General features: G+C 36.2%; 2 protein-coding genes across 2 annotated transcripts in view; one reads left to right on the plus strand and one right to left on the minus strand.

Moving 5' to 3' along the window:
- The window catches only part of LOC109112960 (ubiquitin carboxyl-terminal hydrolase 24-like), a 67,756-nt gene that overhangs the window by 43,008 nt on the left and 7,643 nt on the right, over positions 1 to 17,105 (minus strand). Inside the window, 2 exon segments of the mRNA XM_042777233.1 lie at positions 7,427 to 7,628; positions 7,630 to 7,896. Of these exon segments, the coding sequence (XP_042633167.1) occupies positions 7,427 to 7,628; positions 7,630 to 7,706 (279 nt within the window). The 5' untranslated portion in view covers positions 7,707 to 7,896.
- LOC109112658 (biogenesis of lysosome-related organelles complex 1 subunit 2-like) lies at positions 9,122 to 11,457 on the plus strand. Its single transcript, XM_019125564.2, has 5 exons — positions 9,122 to 9,372; positions 9,678 to 9,794; positions 9,883 to 10,002; positions 10,227 to 10,331; positions 10,830 to 11,457. Exons 1-5 carry the CDS (start codon positions 9,201 to 9,203, stop codon positions 10,859 to 10,861), a joined length of 546 nt encoding a protein of 181 aa, XP_018981109.1. The 5' UTR covers positions 9,122 to 9,200; the 3' UTR covers positions 10,862 to 11,457.

Here is a 17,105-nt window from a genome sequence, read left to right on the forward strand (position 1 = left end):
CACCTGCACTATGAGGACCTCGGAAGAGAGAGAGAGAGAGAGAGAGAGAGAGAGAGAGAGAGAGAGAGAGAGAGAGAGACAGAGAGACAGAAATAGAGACCACGGAAGTATATTTTTATACATCCAGAAATGCAACTGATCAAAAGTGACAGTTTATAATATTACGAAAGATTTCTATTTCCAATAAATGTTGTTCTTGAACTTTGTATTCATCAAGGAATCCTGAAAAAAAAGCATCATGGGTTCCAAAAAATAAAAAATATTTGAAGGATAATTTCTCAAGGATCATATGACACTGAAGACTGGAGTAATGGCTTCTGAAAATAATTTAACCAATTTTTTAACCAATATTATCAACTAAACTCAGGACCACAATATAACCAATATTACTGTTTACTGTGTTTTTGATCTATTAAATACAGCCTTGGTGTGCACAGGACACTTTTATAATAATATAATATAATATAATATAATATAATATAATATAATATAATATAATATAATATAATATAATATACCAATATTACAATTCTATATTTTTTGTCTAAATAAATCAAATAAAACAATCAACTAAGAGCAATCATTTTAAATTCTAAAAATACATTTAAGCATCACAACATTATAATTTACAATATGAAAATGTATATTCTTTTTGAGATTTGTAAAAGGATACATTTAATAGTGTTGTTAAAATATTAGATGTGTTAGATGACAGAAAAGGTAATGTAAATGTAAAAAATAGTAATATAATATAATATAATAGTTGAGACCAGTAACAATCTGAGCACATCTTATTATTGAGCTCTGCAAGCATTCATGTCTTCATACTTGTGTACTGTTCTTAAAGGTCAAGAATCCCATCTAGTCTAGCATAACAGTGCCTCTGATTCTGGAAATAAACAGTATGTGAGTATGCAACTGGACACTTGTTATGTCCTAGTCCGCATTTCAACGCAGGATAAAGTTTACATCGATGGAGATATTTATAATTTTGCTGCGCAAACATTCTATGCCCATTTAGAAGCCTTCTAGGTAATTTTTGCAATTTGTAATATGAATGTTTCGAACAAACACGGTGACTCTAGGGCTGGGGTGGTGTTTGTGTGCAATGATCTAAAGAGACGAGAGAGAGTTGGTGTTGTCAGGAGGCCTCTGGTCTTTGGGGTGATGTAAGTTCACATGGCACATTCCAAACCTGTTGCCATGGTACGAATGGGATGAGGTGTGTGCGCAGGGCCCACTGCCTGCTAAACACACAGCCTCAGAGGGTTCGAACCTCCCCTAAGTGTGAACTAATTGCTCATATGCCTGTATGGCATCTGTGTTTAGGCAGACCGAGGTGTTTGCTGCCCATAACCTAGAATGCTGATCTTTATTCCTAACGCACCTCTGCAGCTGTGCATGTGATTCTGCAAGCTGTGATTTGAGCAAGTTGCTTGTTGTTCCCCTCTGCACTGTGCAGTGCTGGGCAGAGCGGCTGGGTAACTAGAGACCCCGTGTATGTACCAGTACCCTCCAGACCAGGCCTGCTGGCTCTATTTATAGTCCTGATACATGGTGCTTGCAACCTGTGATATGCAAGAACAGGGGTAAACAAAGCAGCCAGGCATGTCTGAATCTTTCCAAAAAAGTACTTCATAACTGCATCACAAACATAGGGCTCTATGAAATCAATTTTATTATAAAATGATTGTGAAATGACTCTGGAACAGCTCTGGGGATGAAATAAGCGTGTTCATGAAACTCAGACAAAACTGTGCTGCTCTTTTACACACACACACACACACACACACACACACACACACACACACACACACACACACACACACACACACACACACACAATAGGCAGACTTATTTTAACAGCAGTCTTTGTGCTTTAATATTAACAGACACTAGTCCATATCATGATTTAAGTGCAGCCCTACCTTTCTACCTTTTCTTTTTCTTCCTATAGGCCACTCAGAATCCAAACACGCCTAATCATCACTAGTCAGAGGTTTCCCAGTAGTATCAACACCCTTCCAAACCTCTGCCAAAAGTGTTACACAACAACCATTCAGTTTTGTCAAACCTGCACGTCATCCAACAACGTATTTTAGGCAGAAGAGGCAAACCTAAGACATGTAGGGTGGATGACTGGAGAGGATCTAGGTTAAATGTCATCTGGATTTCTTTTGAAACAATGGCATTTCTACATGAACCAATTACAAACAGGGCTGGAACAGAATGGCTAGGCCATATTACCACCCATTTATCGTAGCCATATTTCTACTTATTATGTCTTAAAACAACTACAGGTTATGCTTTGGTTTATTTAGAGTTGATGACAAGTCACTGTAAACACCTGAAACCAAAGATGTTTTTTGGATAATTTTTACCAAATTGATTTTTTAAAGTCACCATGAAATCAAAATGCACAATTCTTATTGTTTTATGGAATATTTCAGTGTTTATTATAAATCCTTTATCCATGCAATTATTATTTTTTTATTCTTGTGCCCTCACAATCTTTAATAAAAACATTAACATATTCTCCTTCTTGCAGCATCTTTTCTCTTTTCTGATGATGTGTTCGCTGATCACTACAATGGACAAAGGTTCAATGATCCAATCAATTACCAACAGACAAAATAAGACCCGCCCTATATATTTTCTAGTGTGAGAAGCCACTTAAATCAGATATATGTCACAAATAAGGAAGAAAAGTTAGTATATTCAAATGAGATATATAAAGAGGCAATACGGTTTATATCAATACACTCTGATATTGTAAACGCATCTGACAAAAAAAAAAAAAAAAAAGCGGAAAACACAGACTGAGCTGCTGCAGGAAACGAAGATGATCCAAGTTATCATGAACATGAGACATGCTTTATATGGAATGTAATATAATTACTATGTTCAGATGAGTGAAAGTGTGTTCCTCCTACCTCTTAGCAGTTAACATTTTGCACATAATGTATAGCACAGCCACAGATAGATACATTCACTATAATTGTTTTTTTCATAGCTTTGAATTATCTAACAAATGCATTAACTGAAGAAATAATAAACAGATTATGTCATGAACAGGTTGCATCCAAAAAGGGAAGCACTTCAGATCTCTTCCACCATCTGCAACATCATCACAAACTGCAGTGAGAAGAGTGTGTTAAAACAGACTTTTGCTCTGAAACAAAGCAAGCTGCAGCTTCAGTTGCTAAACATTCAATAAGTTTCCAAGAAAATACCGCGATATATGATATACAATTATGATATATATATATATATATATAATTTTTAAAATAGCTTTTCCGCACTGATACAAGCCATGGTTGAAGTAATTAACACATATTTAACCCTCTGGCCCTCTTCGTTTAGGAGTCACACTTGCATTGCGGTCAAAAGTGACCGAAGCCTTGAAATGTAACTTCTTTTTTCATACAAAGTCTTGTTTTATTAGAAGTTGATTAAAATGAACAGAGTTTAATTAAAACAAAAATAATAATCCATTAGTAAATGTTGAAATGAACTAAGATTAATAAATGCTGTAGTGTTCATTCTTAGTTTGTTAACTAAAGTAGTTAACTAATGTTAACTAATGAACCTTATTGTAAAGTGTTATACAAATATGTATGCCAATGGGCTCAGAAAAATCAACTTATTTCATAGGGAAAACAAGTTTTCATACCCCATTGACAATATTTGCTTGCTTTAAACAAAAATGTTGTTAAACTCATGGTTCATACACATTTTTACCAATAAATTTCAATGAATTTTGAGACAATATTCATGACCTAATGTTCCATTATTTTACATGTATATATGTAAAACAAGAATAAAAATCGATGTTCAAAATTATCATTGCATATGTTAACTAAAGTTAATGACTATTAATGCTATTTATTTTAGGGGTGCTCCGATTACTCGGCTAGCAATCACTATTGGCCGATAATCACATTGGGATGATTGATCAGCGGTCTCTAAAAGGCCGATCTCAAAAAAACGATCTCAAGCTCATGACGCTGCCGTGAGAGGTTTGGCATGACATGCAGCCGCCCGTCTCAGTCTCTGTCCGGTGCGGGTGAAATAATTATAATGCTGAAGGTGAGGTACTCACAGTCATAATTTTTTTCATTAAATAACTTATAAAGTAATTTGAAAACCTTCCATTATATAAAACATCAAAAACACCCACACTCAATCACCGTGCGCGCGCGCACACTCTCTCTCAAAATATACAAATGGCTTAAAATCACCACACATTGCGTCTGTCTATAATACGTGGGCCGTATTTTTTCCATGCTCATATTAACGGATTAAAGCATTCACTGCACACGGTTGTGGTCCGGCAGTGCGTTTAGGAGCGGTGCGTCTGCTGTAGAGAAAAGATCATTTCCCCACCGAGTCTATTTCTGCTGCGCTGCAAGCGCTGAATTAAAGTAACAGCGCATTGTTTGCAGTAAATATAAACATGGATTGACACAAATATGTTGTAATTACACCATAAATGCATATTATTAAAATCTACTGTGTTTCACAGTCAACACATATGGCTTTTTGGCTTGGTTTTAAGGGAAAGAGCACTTTTAGATAAACAAGGCAATAATAGATGGCACTCGTGGTGGAGGTAGGAAAAGAAAGTTCTTTATGAACCGCAGGATTGCTTGTAATAAAGATTTAAATGCAAAAGAAAAGGCAATAGAGCTGACTATTTCTGTCAATGGTAAGTTTGTGATAACGTAAGAAAAGTAGTTTAAACGTTTTGCCAATTGCTTGAGCAACTTAATATATAAATCTAGAAGTAAATGCAAAAGTAAAAAGCATTGAATAACGTGTTGCTTATATTTGTTTAAACATGTCTGTGAAAGATTGTATTAAAAAAAAATTGGAATGCTGAAAAAGTATTTTCAGGGTCAATGTTTGGATTTGAAATCAAAGTAATGGAGAAATGTTGTGTTTGTGGTAAACAGCCACGGATCATTAGCAGACTCTTGTGTGAAAGCACAGTCCGTGCTGCTTCTCCTCTCACAAGAGTCACGTAAGAGGGGAATTCCCTCCATTTTCAGAAATGAAATTCAGGCCCTGAATAAATGTCTAAAAATCCTGATTAGAGTACCACTATAAATAGTTATAAATGATAAAAAGAAGGCTTTAAAAAGATCTGCATCGGCAGATACTGCTTTCTGTGATCAGTGATCGGCCTCAAAAATCCTGATCAGAGCACCCCTAATTTATTTGCTTTCTATTTGTTTATAGTAACTGTTCCAGACGTTTCTCCACGCAGAGAACATAATACATCACTGAATATTACAATTTATTTAACCAATATTATCAACTAAACTCAGGACCTTGCATTTAGGAAATTATTTAGGTCTAACAAGTAGCCTAGTATTCAGTTACAGAAATATACAGAAATATCCCAGAAAAAAATTCAAAAACTGATCTTTAATAAATAAAAGAAACTTTCACTTACTCAAAGACAAATATATCCGTGACTTTGTTTTGTCTCAAGATGCACACAAGTAAATGATTTTTCTAAGGCATGTTAATAAAAATGACTTAAATGTCCTAATTGAACTATGGCCTAATCCTGGCTTAGTCTAAGCCCTGTCTGTAAAACCGGGCCTTTAATGGTTAAAATTAAAGTTACAAAAGTTATTTATCCAAAATCATCGATACATCTTAATCACTCATATTTTTTGTCTTTTGTTGTTTGATTAACAATAATGACAGACACACAGCTTTATTAGGCTGCTGTCCCTTTAAGACCTAAAGCACAGATCCAATATTCTTATACACACAATGGTTTTCTTTCTCAACAACTGCTTACAGTACATTCACTTAAGACAAAACCGACTGTGTTTATGAGAATACTCGCCAGGCGGGCATTTTGACATAACTGTGTGTATTTAGCTTCTTAAACGCAATAAGCTGCAAAAAATCACTCAATTTGGTAGTCGCGAGGTGTTTGCGAGGCGGCTTTATATGCGGAGCTTAAATGATACAGGCAAGTGACAATTCTATCAACTGTCCCAAAACCATTGTGGAGCGCACAACTACTGAATGGTTTAAAAAAGATGTCCAAATGATACAGGCAAGTGACAATTCTATCAACTGTCCCAAAAAACGAGCGAAAATCTCGGGCCTGGGAAATTGCCGTTTTGAAATTCCATGACTTTTCCAGGTTTTTTCCATCATTTAGATTACATTTGTGCTAACCGAACCATATACTGATGTAGCTTTTGTGCTATTTTGACAGATAAAAAATCAGAAAAGAGCCACAATAGACTTATGGAAAGTTAAAATCATCTTAATTTAAACATAATAAAACAAAATCAGATCTTATGATTTTAAAGCATATTAGGAAAAAGTAACTACATACAAAAAAACAATATTGAAAAACATGAAATTTTACAGCAATATCCATTCATTCGTAGAAGTGATGACTGTATCAATGCAACATTTAATGCCATTCCAAACATACATTTGATGAATTCCTGCTTTCAATCTCAAGACACTAATGAGGAAGGATGAATTAGGCAGACCAGAGACACACTAAGAACAGAAGACATCACATCCAAACCTTGCGCGCGTATACAAACGAACAAACAATACATTAATTAATGTGTTAATGTTAATTAAAGTGTTTGTTCATCTCTTACGTGGGAATGACTAGGGGCGAGACTCCAATGCACACACAAAAAATATATTAAAGAACATGTGAATTTTGCTAGGACTATTTCCGTGGACAGCAAATTAATCTCATCACACTGTCTGTCTAATTGTCAACCCAGTAACATTATCTTGTTGTCTTCTGAGTATTGGCTTCTCCGCGGACTTGAAGAATCAGAGGTTTAACATAACAGAAATGACAATGCAAACTGTGTAAGTCTAATGTACTGATTACGAGTATTTTAAAAAGTAGTTTACTCTTGAGATTTGGAATCTGAACAACCTTACATGAATCATAACAGCAAGACAGACAAATCATCAGCCACACGTTTCCTCCTATTACTCAACAGCAAGACAGACATTAGTTTAATAATTGATCAAGAGGAAAAACACTCCATTGGCTGAATGCTTCCCTTTCAACGCGCAAATAAAAACAAAGTAAACTCTAACAAAGTCACGCGTTTAAATGCAATCTACGAACACCCATCCCCCAAGATACTACAACTTCTGCTGCCATGTGAATGAATGCCTCTGCTGAATTTCTTCGTAACCTGCTAAAGCATGCATAAGCATGTAACGTTAAGAGAAAATATCTTGACATCCTTGTCAGGTGTTGCATGCACATGCACAACAGGTAATAACGTTACATGCTTATGCAGAGGCGATAAAGGCGTGCGCGCGCCTTTCCCTCCGGTTTTTGACAGCCCCGGTGGTTCCGCCTCAAGCAACCGTGCGAATGATCCCAAATGCATGCGTTTCATAATCATACCTCACTTTCCACGACATCGTGATACGCAGGCGGAGGATCAAACCCTCCGGTGCCCGTGCGCCCGCTGCTCTCGCCGTCTCCGCTGAGGCCGGAGCTCGGGGATGGGCCGCTTTCCATCGGCTCGTAGCCGTATCCGAGTCCCGGGCTTTCGTTGGTGAGCAGCGCTACAGCCTCGTTGATGTCGTTTTTGGCCAGGCGGAGCTTTCCGGATGGCCACCGGGTCTGGGAAGCCCATGCATAACAGCGTGGTCATGTGCTGCTCCTCCTCTGTCTCCATCATGGAAGTGTGTCGATGATCCGGGCTTCAGTAAGGGGGCACATAGCACAGGCATCTGGCTGTGCACGCCGCCATGTTTACAGTCGGTGGTGCTGCTGGTATCCTGTCACGATGGATTCCCGTCACAGGCAGAGGGCAGCGGGCTGAGAGAGGGCCACGCCAAACCTGTGAAGCGGGCGACGCCAATGGAACGCTAGGAGGGTGTAGACGGATAGTCTTTTCAAAACAAAGGTACAAAAAAAAACCTTCATAATAATAATAATAATAATAATAATACATATAAATTGTAAGAAAAATGCATGTATATAAAATAATGACTTAAATAAAATAATAAAATAAAGAAACAAGCAACACAAGTAAATTAATAATACAAATAATCAGTAGATACATTCATTCAACATCATAAAGTGTGAATAATAATATTTCCCTTATCATTAATATGTGTGTGAAAATTAGTAAAATATGACTCAAAGTGTACTATATAACACACATTTCATGTTATAGTATCATTCTTTTAAAGAAGAAACTGGATATATTTTAAGTGGATTATTTATTGATCAGTTGTTTAAGTTATTAGTTTATTGTGCTTTTTGAATTAGTTTGAATTTAATGAATCAATAAAATTAAAAAAATATTTAATGTAATCTGAAATGTATTATCTTTATATATATATATGTGTGTGTGTGTGAAATGTGTATATTTCTTATGTATATATAAATGCACACACACAATATATCACGATTAATCACATAGAAATAACATTTTAGTTTATATAATATATGTGAAATGTGTATATTTCTTATGTATATATAAATGCACACACACATATATAAACACACACACACACACACACACACACACACACATATATATATTAATATTATATAAATATATTTTATATATAAACAAAACATATTTTTTTAATATATATGCATGTCTGTAAACATATTATAAAAAAAAAAAAAGCTTTTTTGACAGCACTATATATATATCACTACATTTAGAATCCACACAAAAAGACACGAGGACAAAATTCCGAGTACTAATCCAATTTCGCATTAATAATTATTTTGAAAAGCACTCGGGCGGAAATACATATCATAGAAGCTCATTGTTCTGTGCTTCACTCTTTTTAAATTGGCAGCGTTGTCACGCAGCCCCACCCATATCGGCATATGAAACGTGTTTTTGACCTATACTTTATTAATTCATGATACACCTTTAAGTTTCACATTCTGTATTTGGGAACTGTATCTGATATGCATGTCAAAAAGAATATTACATACAAAAGAAGTAAGAGTAACAAATCTGATTACTTTGTAATTGTTTTCACATATTATCGTAACGCTTCATAAATAATAAAGTGTTATCTCAGCTTCGCTACACCAGATTTTTCTTAAAAAAACAATTCGATTTAATTTCACTGCATAAGAAAAAAAGACAGAAACGAGGAGTCACGTGAAACTGGTTCTGGTCATGTGATCATGTGAGCTGAAAATGGCAGCTACAGGAGATGAGTCCGCAGTGATGGACAGCATCTGCAAAGCGCCCGCTCCCCCGACCGACCTCCAGCTCACAGCCGAGCCCGAGCCCGAGCACGAGCACGAGCAGGAGCACAGGAGAGACGATGCGACAGAGAACCCAAAAGCCAAAAGACCCAGTACTAACAGTAAGCTGCTTTTGTAAATAAATCAGCCTGTGTGCAAGTCACTGCAGCTTCATCTGTAGTAGAGATTCTCTCAGCTTTCCAGTGCAGCTATTGCAACGTCAGGTTGTGTTTGTCGCTTATTTTTGAGCGAATGCACCCTGTTTTGGGTGTTTGACTTGTTCTGTTTCCAAAGAGAACGATGCGTTTTGTGTACATTTGTCACTAGACTGTGTCTGTGTCTCAAAACCCAGTAAGCTGTCTAACTAGATAAATACATTTAGTGCTTAAAAACTCTGCTCACTAAAAGTGTCTGCTGTCTGTAACAGATGACGGAGGAGTGGAGACGGCGGAGGAGGCCACTGAACCCGCTGAACCTGATATCAATGAGCTCTGCAGAGACATGTTTGACAAAATGTCAGTTTTCTTACAGGGAGAGCTCACCGGTAATGATAATAGAAGAATAATGAATATATGTCTCTCTCTTTCTGTTTATATAGAACTCCGTGTGTAATATTTGTTCTGTTTGCTCAGCAACCTGTGAGGACTACAAGCTCCTGGAGAACATGAACAAACTCACCAGTCTGAAGTACATGGAGATGAAGGACATATCCATCAACATCAGCCGCAATCTACAAGATCTCAACCAGAAATGTGAGAAATGTGGCAGCAATATATCAAATCAACCAATGTATGTTGTTAATATGACATTAAGCTTCTTTTTTTCCCAACCAGATTGTCTTATCATAATGTTCAAAGTACACTTGTGTTTATGAACATCACTGTTATCATTGCATGCATTTATTTTTGTGCTAATAAGCGAGTATGCAAGCCATATATTGATTGTTTTAAATGATGTCCTCTTTTTTTTGCTCTAGATGCCAGTTTGCAGCCTTATCTGGATCAGATTAACCAGATCGAAGAGCAGGTTACGGCTCTGGAACAGGCTGCTTATAAACTAGACACATATTCAAAGAAACTGGGTGAGTACTAAGAGCTCTTTTACTGTTTTATTATTTGCTTTTATATATTTTATATTTAATTTGATTAAAAGCGATGAAGGACACCATTAGGTTTGTAAACACACTGTACAGAAAACAATATGATGACAGTCATGACAATAGGGTGCAAACCAGTTTATGATAATTTGATATGATAAGTTTTAGATGTATAATTTAATGAAATAATTTGTTTCTTTGTATGTAGATCTTTAGACAGTTATAGCATTACTCATATTATGTTTAAGAGATCAACAAATGCCGAGACTGGACCTTTTGAAAAATGAAATACCCCTGGATTAATCACTGAACAGTTGATTAAATGGACATTAGATGAGACCAAAATTGATGCTCGGGTCCCTTTTCCGTTATAGTAGTGAGCTCATTTTGTGAGATTAATATAACATTCAAATGTGTAACTGAATCGCTCAGTATTTTGTGTTTCACTTGTGCAGTTACTTCTATTTGTGTGTTTCTTCACAGAGGCCAAGTTTAAGAAACTGGAGAAGCGGTGAAAGTGACCAGGAACTCCTTCAAAGTAGTCCTCCTCCAAATGTATCTGGGAATCTCAGAGATTGTGTTTGTTTTATGCACTAAACAATCTTCAGACCGATATCACACACGCTATGGCAGCGTATTAGTCTCGCTAGGTTATGGATTGTGCAGCAAGTAACCTTAGGTACATAATATTGAATGCACATTTATTGATCAGATGCTACACAGGCTAGACTGCACAGGGCAGGAGTGTCAGCTTCCAGACCAACTTCTGATTTCAAAATGCATGAATATAGATAAATCTGTACAGTGTATTTACAATAGCTTGTTACAGTATATGTTGTTAAAGATGATTCACCCATTATTTTGTATGTTTGCAGTAAGAAAAGCGAATGTTTTGCTAAGCATTTGTATTACTTTTGAATTATTTTCAAAATCTTAACTAACCTAACTAAAAGGAAAAAAAAAAGTGTGAAGTGAATGTTATTACATATTTTAATAATGTGCAGCTAACAAACATCTCACAATTTCTACCTTAATTTACATTTTATACTGCTGCTTTTATGCAATTATGATTCATTGCATTACATGTTATTGATGGTATAGTCATGCAAAAGTAGTTTTTTAGGTTTATTTTTTACAATATCTGTGAAATACTGTTTCATACCTCTGTTCACGTCCACCAGAGGGCAGACGAAGCCCACACATTTTCTGCCTCAACCTTTAACCTGAATTTGAATATAAGCCACAGTGATAGATCCAGAGCCATGTATGGTGAGGTGCTCATCCACAGAGATAGTGGCCAGTGTATCATATGTTCAGGCTCCAATGTCAGTATACCGAAATAATCACTATGGGGCTGTTTCATGCACTTCAGTCCATAACCATTACTGTACTATCTTACATCTAATAATTGAAATACTGTCCTATAGTGTCATATTTTCATAATTTGAAATAGTCTAAAAGAACAAACCAAATGTATGTCTCTTTCTCGCTTCGATTTTGACCACACACATACACTTACTGTTTATAATGTCCCAGTGTTATTCTCTCTACCTAGAAAGATATTCTTACTCCCTTGATATATTTGCTCTTTAAACCTAAACACACTTGACACATAAACACAACACCGAGCCAATATAAAGACCGGATCTACTCACTGATAGCAGGTTTTCTTTATCTTTTAAAGAAGTGATATGCTGTCCTTCACGTTACTGTTATGCAGCTAACAGAAGCACTTTTTTTTTTATTACAGTATGCACTTGATTGGTGCTAGTCCTGATGTGGTACAGGTGGTACTTTGCCTTTTTAACCTCTGAATCTGGTTGAAATTTGTCAAATAACTACTGTTGGTTTGTATGACTGAAAGCTAGAAGCTTGTGGCAGTGGTGCATATATATATATATATATATATATATATATATATATAAAGCTTGTGGCAGTGGTGCACACAATAGCAGGTGGTTAATATAGCCGGTTTCCACTACAGAAAAGAAGAAAAAAATTCTTACAATTCTGACATTTTTTTTTTCCTCTGAATTCTAAATTCATATCTCACAATTCTTTTTTTTTTTTCTTTTTCTGAGAACTGAAAGTTTGCATTTGTGACTTTTTTCCCTGAATTGCCAGATATCAGTTCTGAGGGAAAAGTTAGAATTCTGAGATAATTGATTATTTAATTGTAATTGTGGAAACATTTATTATAATGGAACATTATTATATTAATTCCATATGAATTATGGAACCTTTATTATATTTCTTATATATTATCAAAGTATATAGACATGATTTTTTGTGCCCTCTAATAATCAAAAATCTATTATTAATAATCAAAAAATTATTAAAGTTCACCTCTTTTAAATATTATCAGTTCTTCATTATTCTGAAGTTGCTCATCTAGTCCTCAGAGATCAGGTTACTGGAAATGTGTATATAGGTGGCAGAGGGGTGTGTGGAAATATTTTTTGTGTAAGTAATGGCCTCACAGGCATCTAATGCTTTGCTGTGCGTATGTTGTGTTTACAGTAATTACATCCTGGAATGCTGCTTGTAACAGTCACTTAAAAATGAAGGAAAAGTAACTGAGCACAATGACTCATTAATCAGTTCTCTCCCCGGTCCACGGGGTTTTTCTGATGGATTTATGCTGTTAGTGGGCTTCAGTGACGAGTGATGCTTATTGGTTAGTTCCTCACCCCCGGAGGCTCTGTTTCTCCAGTGTTATTTGTAAAACAAGTTAGTTTCAAACACAGAGCGTGTCTTTTACAAACTTCTGGCATATATCTATGATTACCAGTCATATTCTGTTCATCACGAGTTGCTCTGTTTGCTGGCCGAACTGGGTGTTACACCCTCCTGAATAGTTTTAACATTGCGGGGCAAATACCGGGCAGAGCAGCAGAGGTCGTGGATACAGCCATTTGCATGCATGTGGATATAGTGCTTAATCACAGTTTTTGACGAGGCTAATTATGAGCCCCTGTTCGAGTAGGTAATTAGTGTTGAGTTGCACTAATGTTCTAGTTAATGTAAAGCCTCCAGGGCTTTTAAGTCCAATAACCTGCGCTAACCTACACACTCTGAATTACTGCCAACTCTGGGTTTCTGGTTATTATTCAGGACCAGCACATTGAGTAATATGTAAAAAATAAAAATAAAATACCTGTATGTTATACACATATGATATTATGACAGGCAGAACCTTTCAGTGATACAGCTTCAAAAATGATGCATTAATAAGTTAAAGATATATATCACACAAGCAGTGCTGACATATTAGACCAACATCACAATTGCAAATGTAATAAGGCTTTAAAAAAAAAAGTACATTAAACAAGTTTTTGTAGAGTAACTTATATATTGAGAAACCTACATTTTAGGGAAATAACTGATCCTGCCAACAAAAACAGTTATTAAGCAGAGTCAACAGCAGAATCAACAGTAAATTCACCTCTCTATAACACAAAGTGGTTGCATTTCTGACTGAATCAGTGAGGCGAATGAATCAATGACACTCAGTCACTTATTTCATTCCTCAGTAAGGCAGTGAAAGGAATTAATCAGTTGAGTTCATGATTCAATGATTCACTAATAAAGACAGTGGCTATATCCGAATTAAATTAGATTCATACTACACACATTCATACTATGTAGAGCATTCTAATGGTCACAATTTAATTACTTATTCAAAAGAAGTACCTACTGTGATTACTGAATATGTGCTTTTGGACATAGCCAGTCACTTCAATGGATCAGTTTTTTGAACAATTCAGTTGAATTAAAGTTGTTAAAAGAAGAGTTTGAGTTCAAGATTCAATTATTCACTCATAAAGACAGTCACTTGTTTGTTGCTGAAAGAATTTAGTGAATCAGTTGAATGAGTTATTCAATTAATCATTCCTAAGGACAGTCACTTGCTGCCACCTACAGGCATAACAATGTAACCTGCAAAAAGAGCAACTTAAAGGGATAGTTCACCCAAAAATGAAAATTATGTCATTAATGACTCACCCTCATGTCGTTCCAAACCCATGAGACCTCCGTTCATCTTCGGAACACAGTATAAGATATTTTAGATTTAGTCCGAGAGCTTTCTGTTCCTCCATTGAGAATGCATGTACGGTATACTGTCCACGTCCAGAAAGGTAAATAAAAAACATCTTCAAAGTAGTCCATGTGACATCAGAGGGTCCGTTAGAATTTTTTGAAGCATCAAAAATACATTTTGGTCCAAAAAATATCAAAAAACTACGACTTTATTCAGCACTGACTTCTCTCCCGGGTCTGTTATGAGCGCGTTCACAACACTGCAGTTTAGTGATATCCGGTTCGCGAACGAATCACTCGATGTAACCGGATCTTCTTGAACCAGTTCACCAAATCGAACTGAATCGTTTGAAACGGTTCGCATCTACAATAAGCATTAATCCACAAATGACTTAAGCTGTTAACTTTTTTAACATGGCTGACACTCCCTCTGAGTTCAAATAAACCAATATCCCGGAGTAATTCATTTACTCAAAACAGTACACTGACTGAACTGCTGACCGAGCCAGATAACGAACGAAACATTGACTCGTTCTCGAGTCAAGAACCGGTTGCATCGGTTTTCGGATCACCGGTAGTGATGGGAAGTTGTTCTTTTCCGCGAACCGGTTCTTTCGGACAGTTTGATTCAATAAACCGGTTGCCGAAAAACGGTTCACCAGTTCTTTTGCGCTCGACGTAATGACTTCACTGGCGATGATTGCCCTTGATTCAAGCCTTCAGTTTACCCGCGCTCATAACATTAGCACAGAATCAGTTCAGAATCAATCACCAAAAGAACCAGTTCAGTTCAGACGCGCTGTGTGTCAGTCTGAATCACGCTGAATCACGCATGTGCAGTATCATCAGCTCCTCGCTTCTCGAACCGGACGCGTCCGACAGAAACGGTTCTTGACTCGAGAACGAGTCAATGTTTCGTTCGTTATCTGGCTCGGTTCAGTCAGTGTACTGTTTGAGTAAATGAATTACTCCGGGATATTGATTTATTTGAACTCAGAGGGAGTGTCAGCCATGTTAAAAAAGTTAACAGCTAAAGTAATTTGTGGATTAATGCTTATTGTTTCAGTTCGATTTGGTGAAATGGTTCAAGAAGATCCGGTTACATCGAGTGATTCGTTCGCGAACCGGATATCACTAAACTGCAGTGTTGTGAACGCGCTCATAACAGACCCGGGAGAGAAGACAATGCTGAATAAAGTCGTAGTTTTTGATATTTTTGGACCAAAATTGTATTTTCGATGCTTCAAAAAATTCCAACGGACCCTCTGATGTCACATGGACTACTTTGAAGATGTTTTTATTACCTTTCTGGACGTGGACAGTATACCGTACATACATTCTCAATGGAGGGACAGAAAGCTCTCGGACTAAATCTAAAATATCTTATACTGTGTTCCGAAGATGAACGGAGGTCTCACGGGTTTGGAACGACATGAGGGTGAGTCAATAAAGACATAATTTTTGGGTGAACTATCCCTTTAAAGTTACATTGTAACAGAAGTAGAGACAGATTCTTCAAAAATAAAAAGTAGGGTGGGGACTTGATTCTGTCCATCAATTATTGATTGGATGGAGGGAGATCTCAAGAATGAAAAATTGTGTCAAGTAATGACATTTTACTTCAAAATTACATAAAAAAGTTACAAAATGAAACGTATGCATGGATGATGGCAATCAAAAACATCAATTTAAATAAATTACATCGGCACTCTTGGAACACAACTCGACCAATTAAGTTTGAGGACCAGAATGAACTATTGTATAAATTAAGTTCAGTGCCAAATCCTACTGTGCTTTCTACTCTCTGTATGAAACATACACTAATACTGACATGTTCAATGTCATAACACTGGGGAAAAAAAGGGTGAAAAGAGGATTATTTCACTCAAAACGTGCTGAGGCCAACATAAATTCTGTCTAAGCTATCTAAAGTGTATTTCAGTGAAAGAATGGCAATATGTCTAAAAGAAGAGGATCTCTATGTTGTAAATGGCTGATTGCCCGATTCACCACAGAAAACACATTAGCGCACTACAAATGTGACATGCATGAACTCCTTCAACCTCATAGATTTTTCACCGTTGGGTTCAGAACAAACACAGAGCTCATAAAGTCATGCGGTGTTCACAAATCATTCAGAATCAGTATTCCTTTTTATTAGTTTACCTCTTTGCAAAAACTTTTGAAGTACAAATAATGTGTTTGTCTTATATTTAATAATGCAAAAATAATGTTTGTCTCATATTTGTTCCAAAAACTGACCACGGTTGTGAAAACGAGGGAAGTTTATTACATGAAAGACAACCAAACTGTGACCACTCAATGGCTTCTGCATACAATAAAATACAATACAAGCAACCAAATATTTTGGTTGTTGTGCACTTACGCACACATTTGGTTCCCTGTGCCGGCGTATGACTCACCATCCGACAGTTGTGTTTAATTTAGGACATGTGTGTGTTCCTTTCATCAAACGATTCTTTAGTCACTTGGCCTTGAACCCCCTTGTGAAAAAGAAGTGTGCTTAATTGTATTGTATGTGCACATCTTAAAAGAATATTTTTCAAAAGAACTACTTGTGGATAATATAATATAAATGAAATAAAAGTATACTTACAGAGAGTAGGTACTTTCAAGTGTTTAAAACACTTAAGTTCCCTTTGAAAAAGTATACTTAAAAACATGTAAAGCACTTGATTATATTTTGAATTGTAGTGT

This window comes from Cyprinus carpio, chromosome A20, assembly GCF_018340385.1.
Source record: "Cyprinus carpio isolate SPL01 chromosome A20, ASM1834038v1, whole genome shotgun sequence".
NCBI lineage: Eukaryota > Metazoa > Chordata > Actinopteri > Cypriniformes > Cyprinidae > Cyprinus > Cyprinus carpio.

Bases quoted from the DNA above. Each gene is read 5' to 3' on its own strand.
- LOC109112658 (XM_019125564.2), top strand. From the start codon at position 9,201: ATGGCAGCTACAGGAGATGAGTCCGCAGTGATGGACAGCATCTGCAAA. The intron at 9,373-9,677 runs GTAAGCTGCTTT...TGTCTGTAACAG, and splicing joins CAAAAGACCCAGTACTAACA to ATGACGGAGGAGTGGAGACG. The intron at 10,003-10,226 runs GTGAGAAATGTG...TTTTTGCTCTAG, and splicing joins ACAAGATCTCAACCAGAAAT to ATGCCAGTTTGCAGCCTTAT.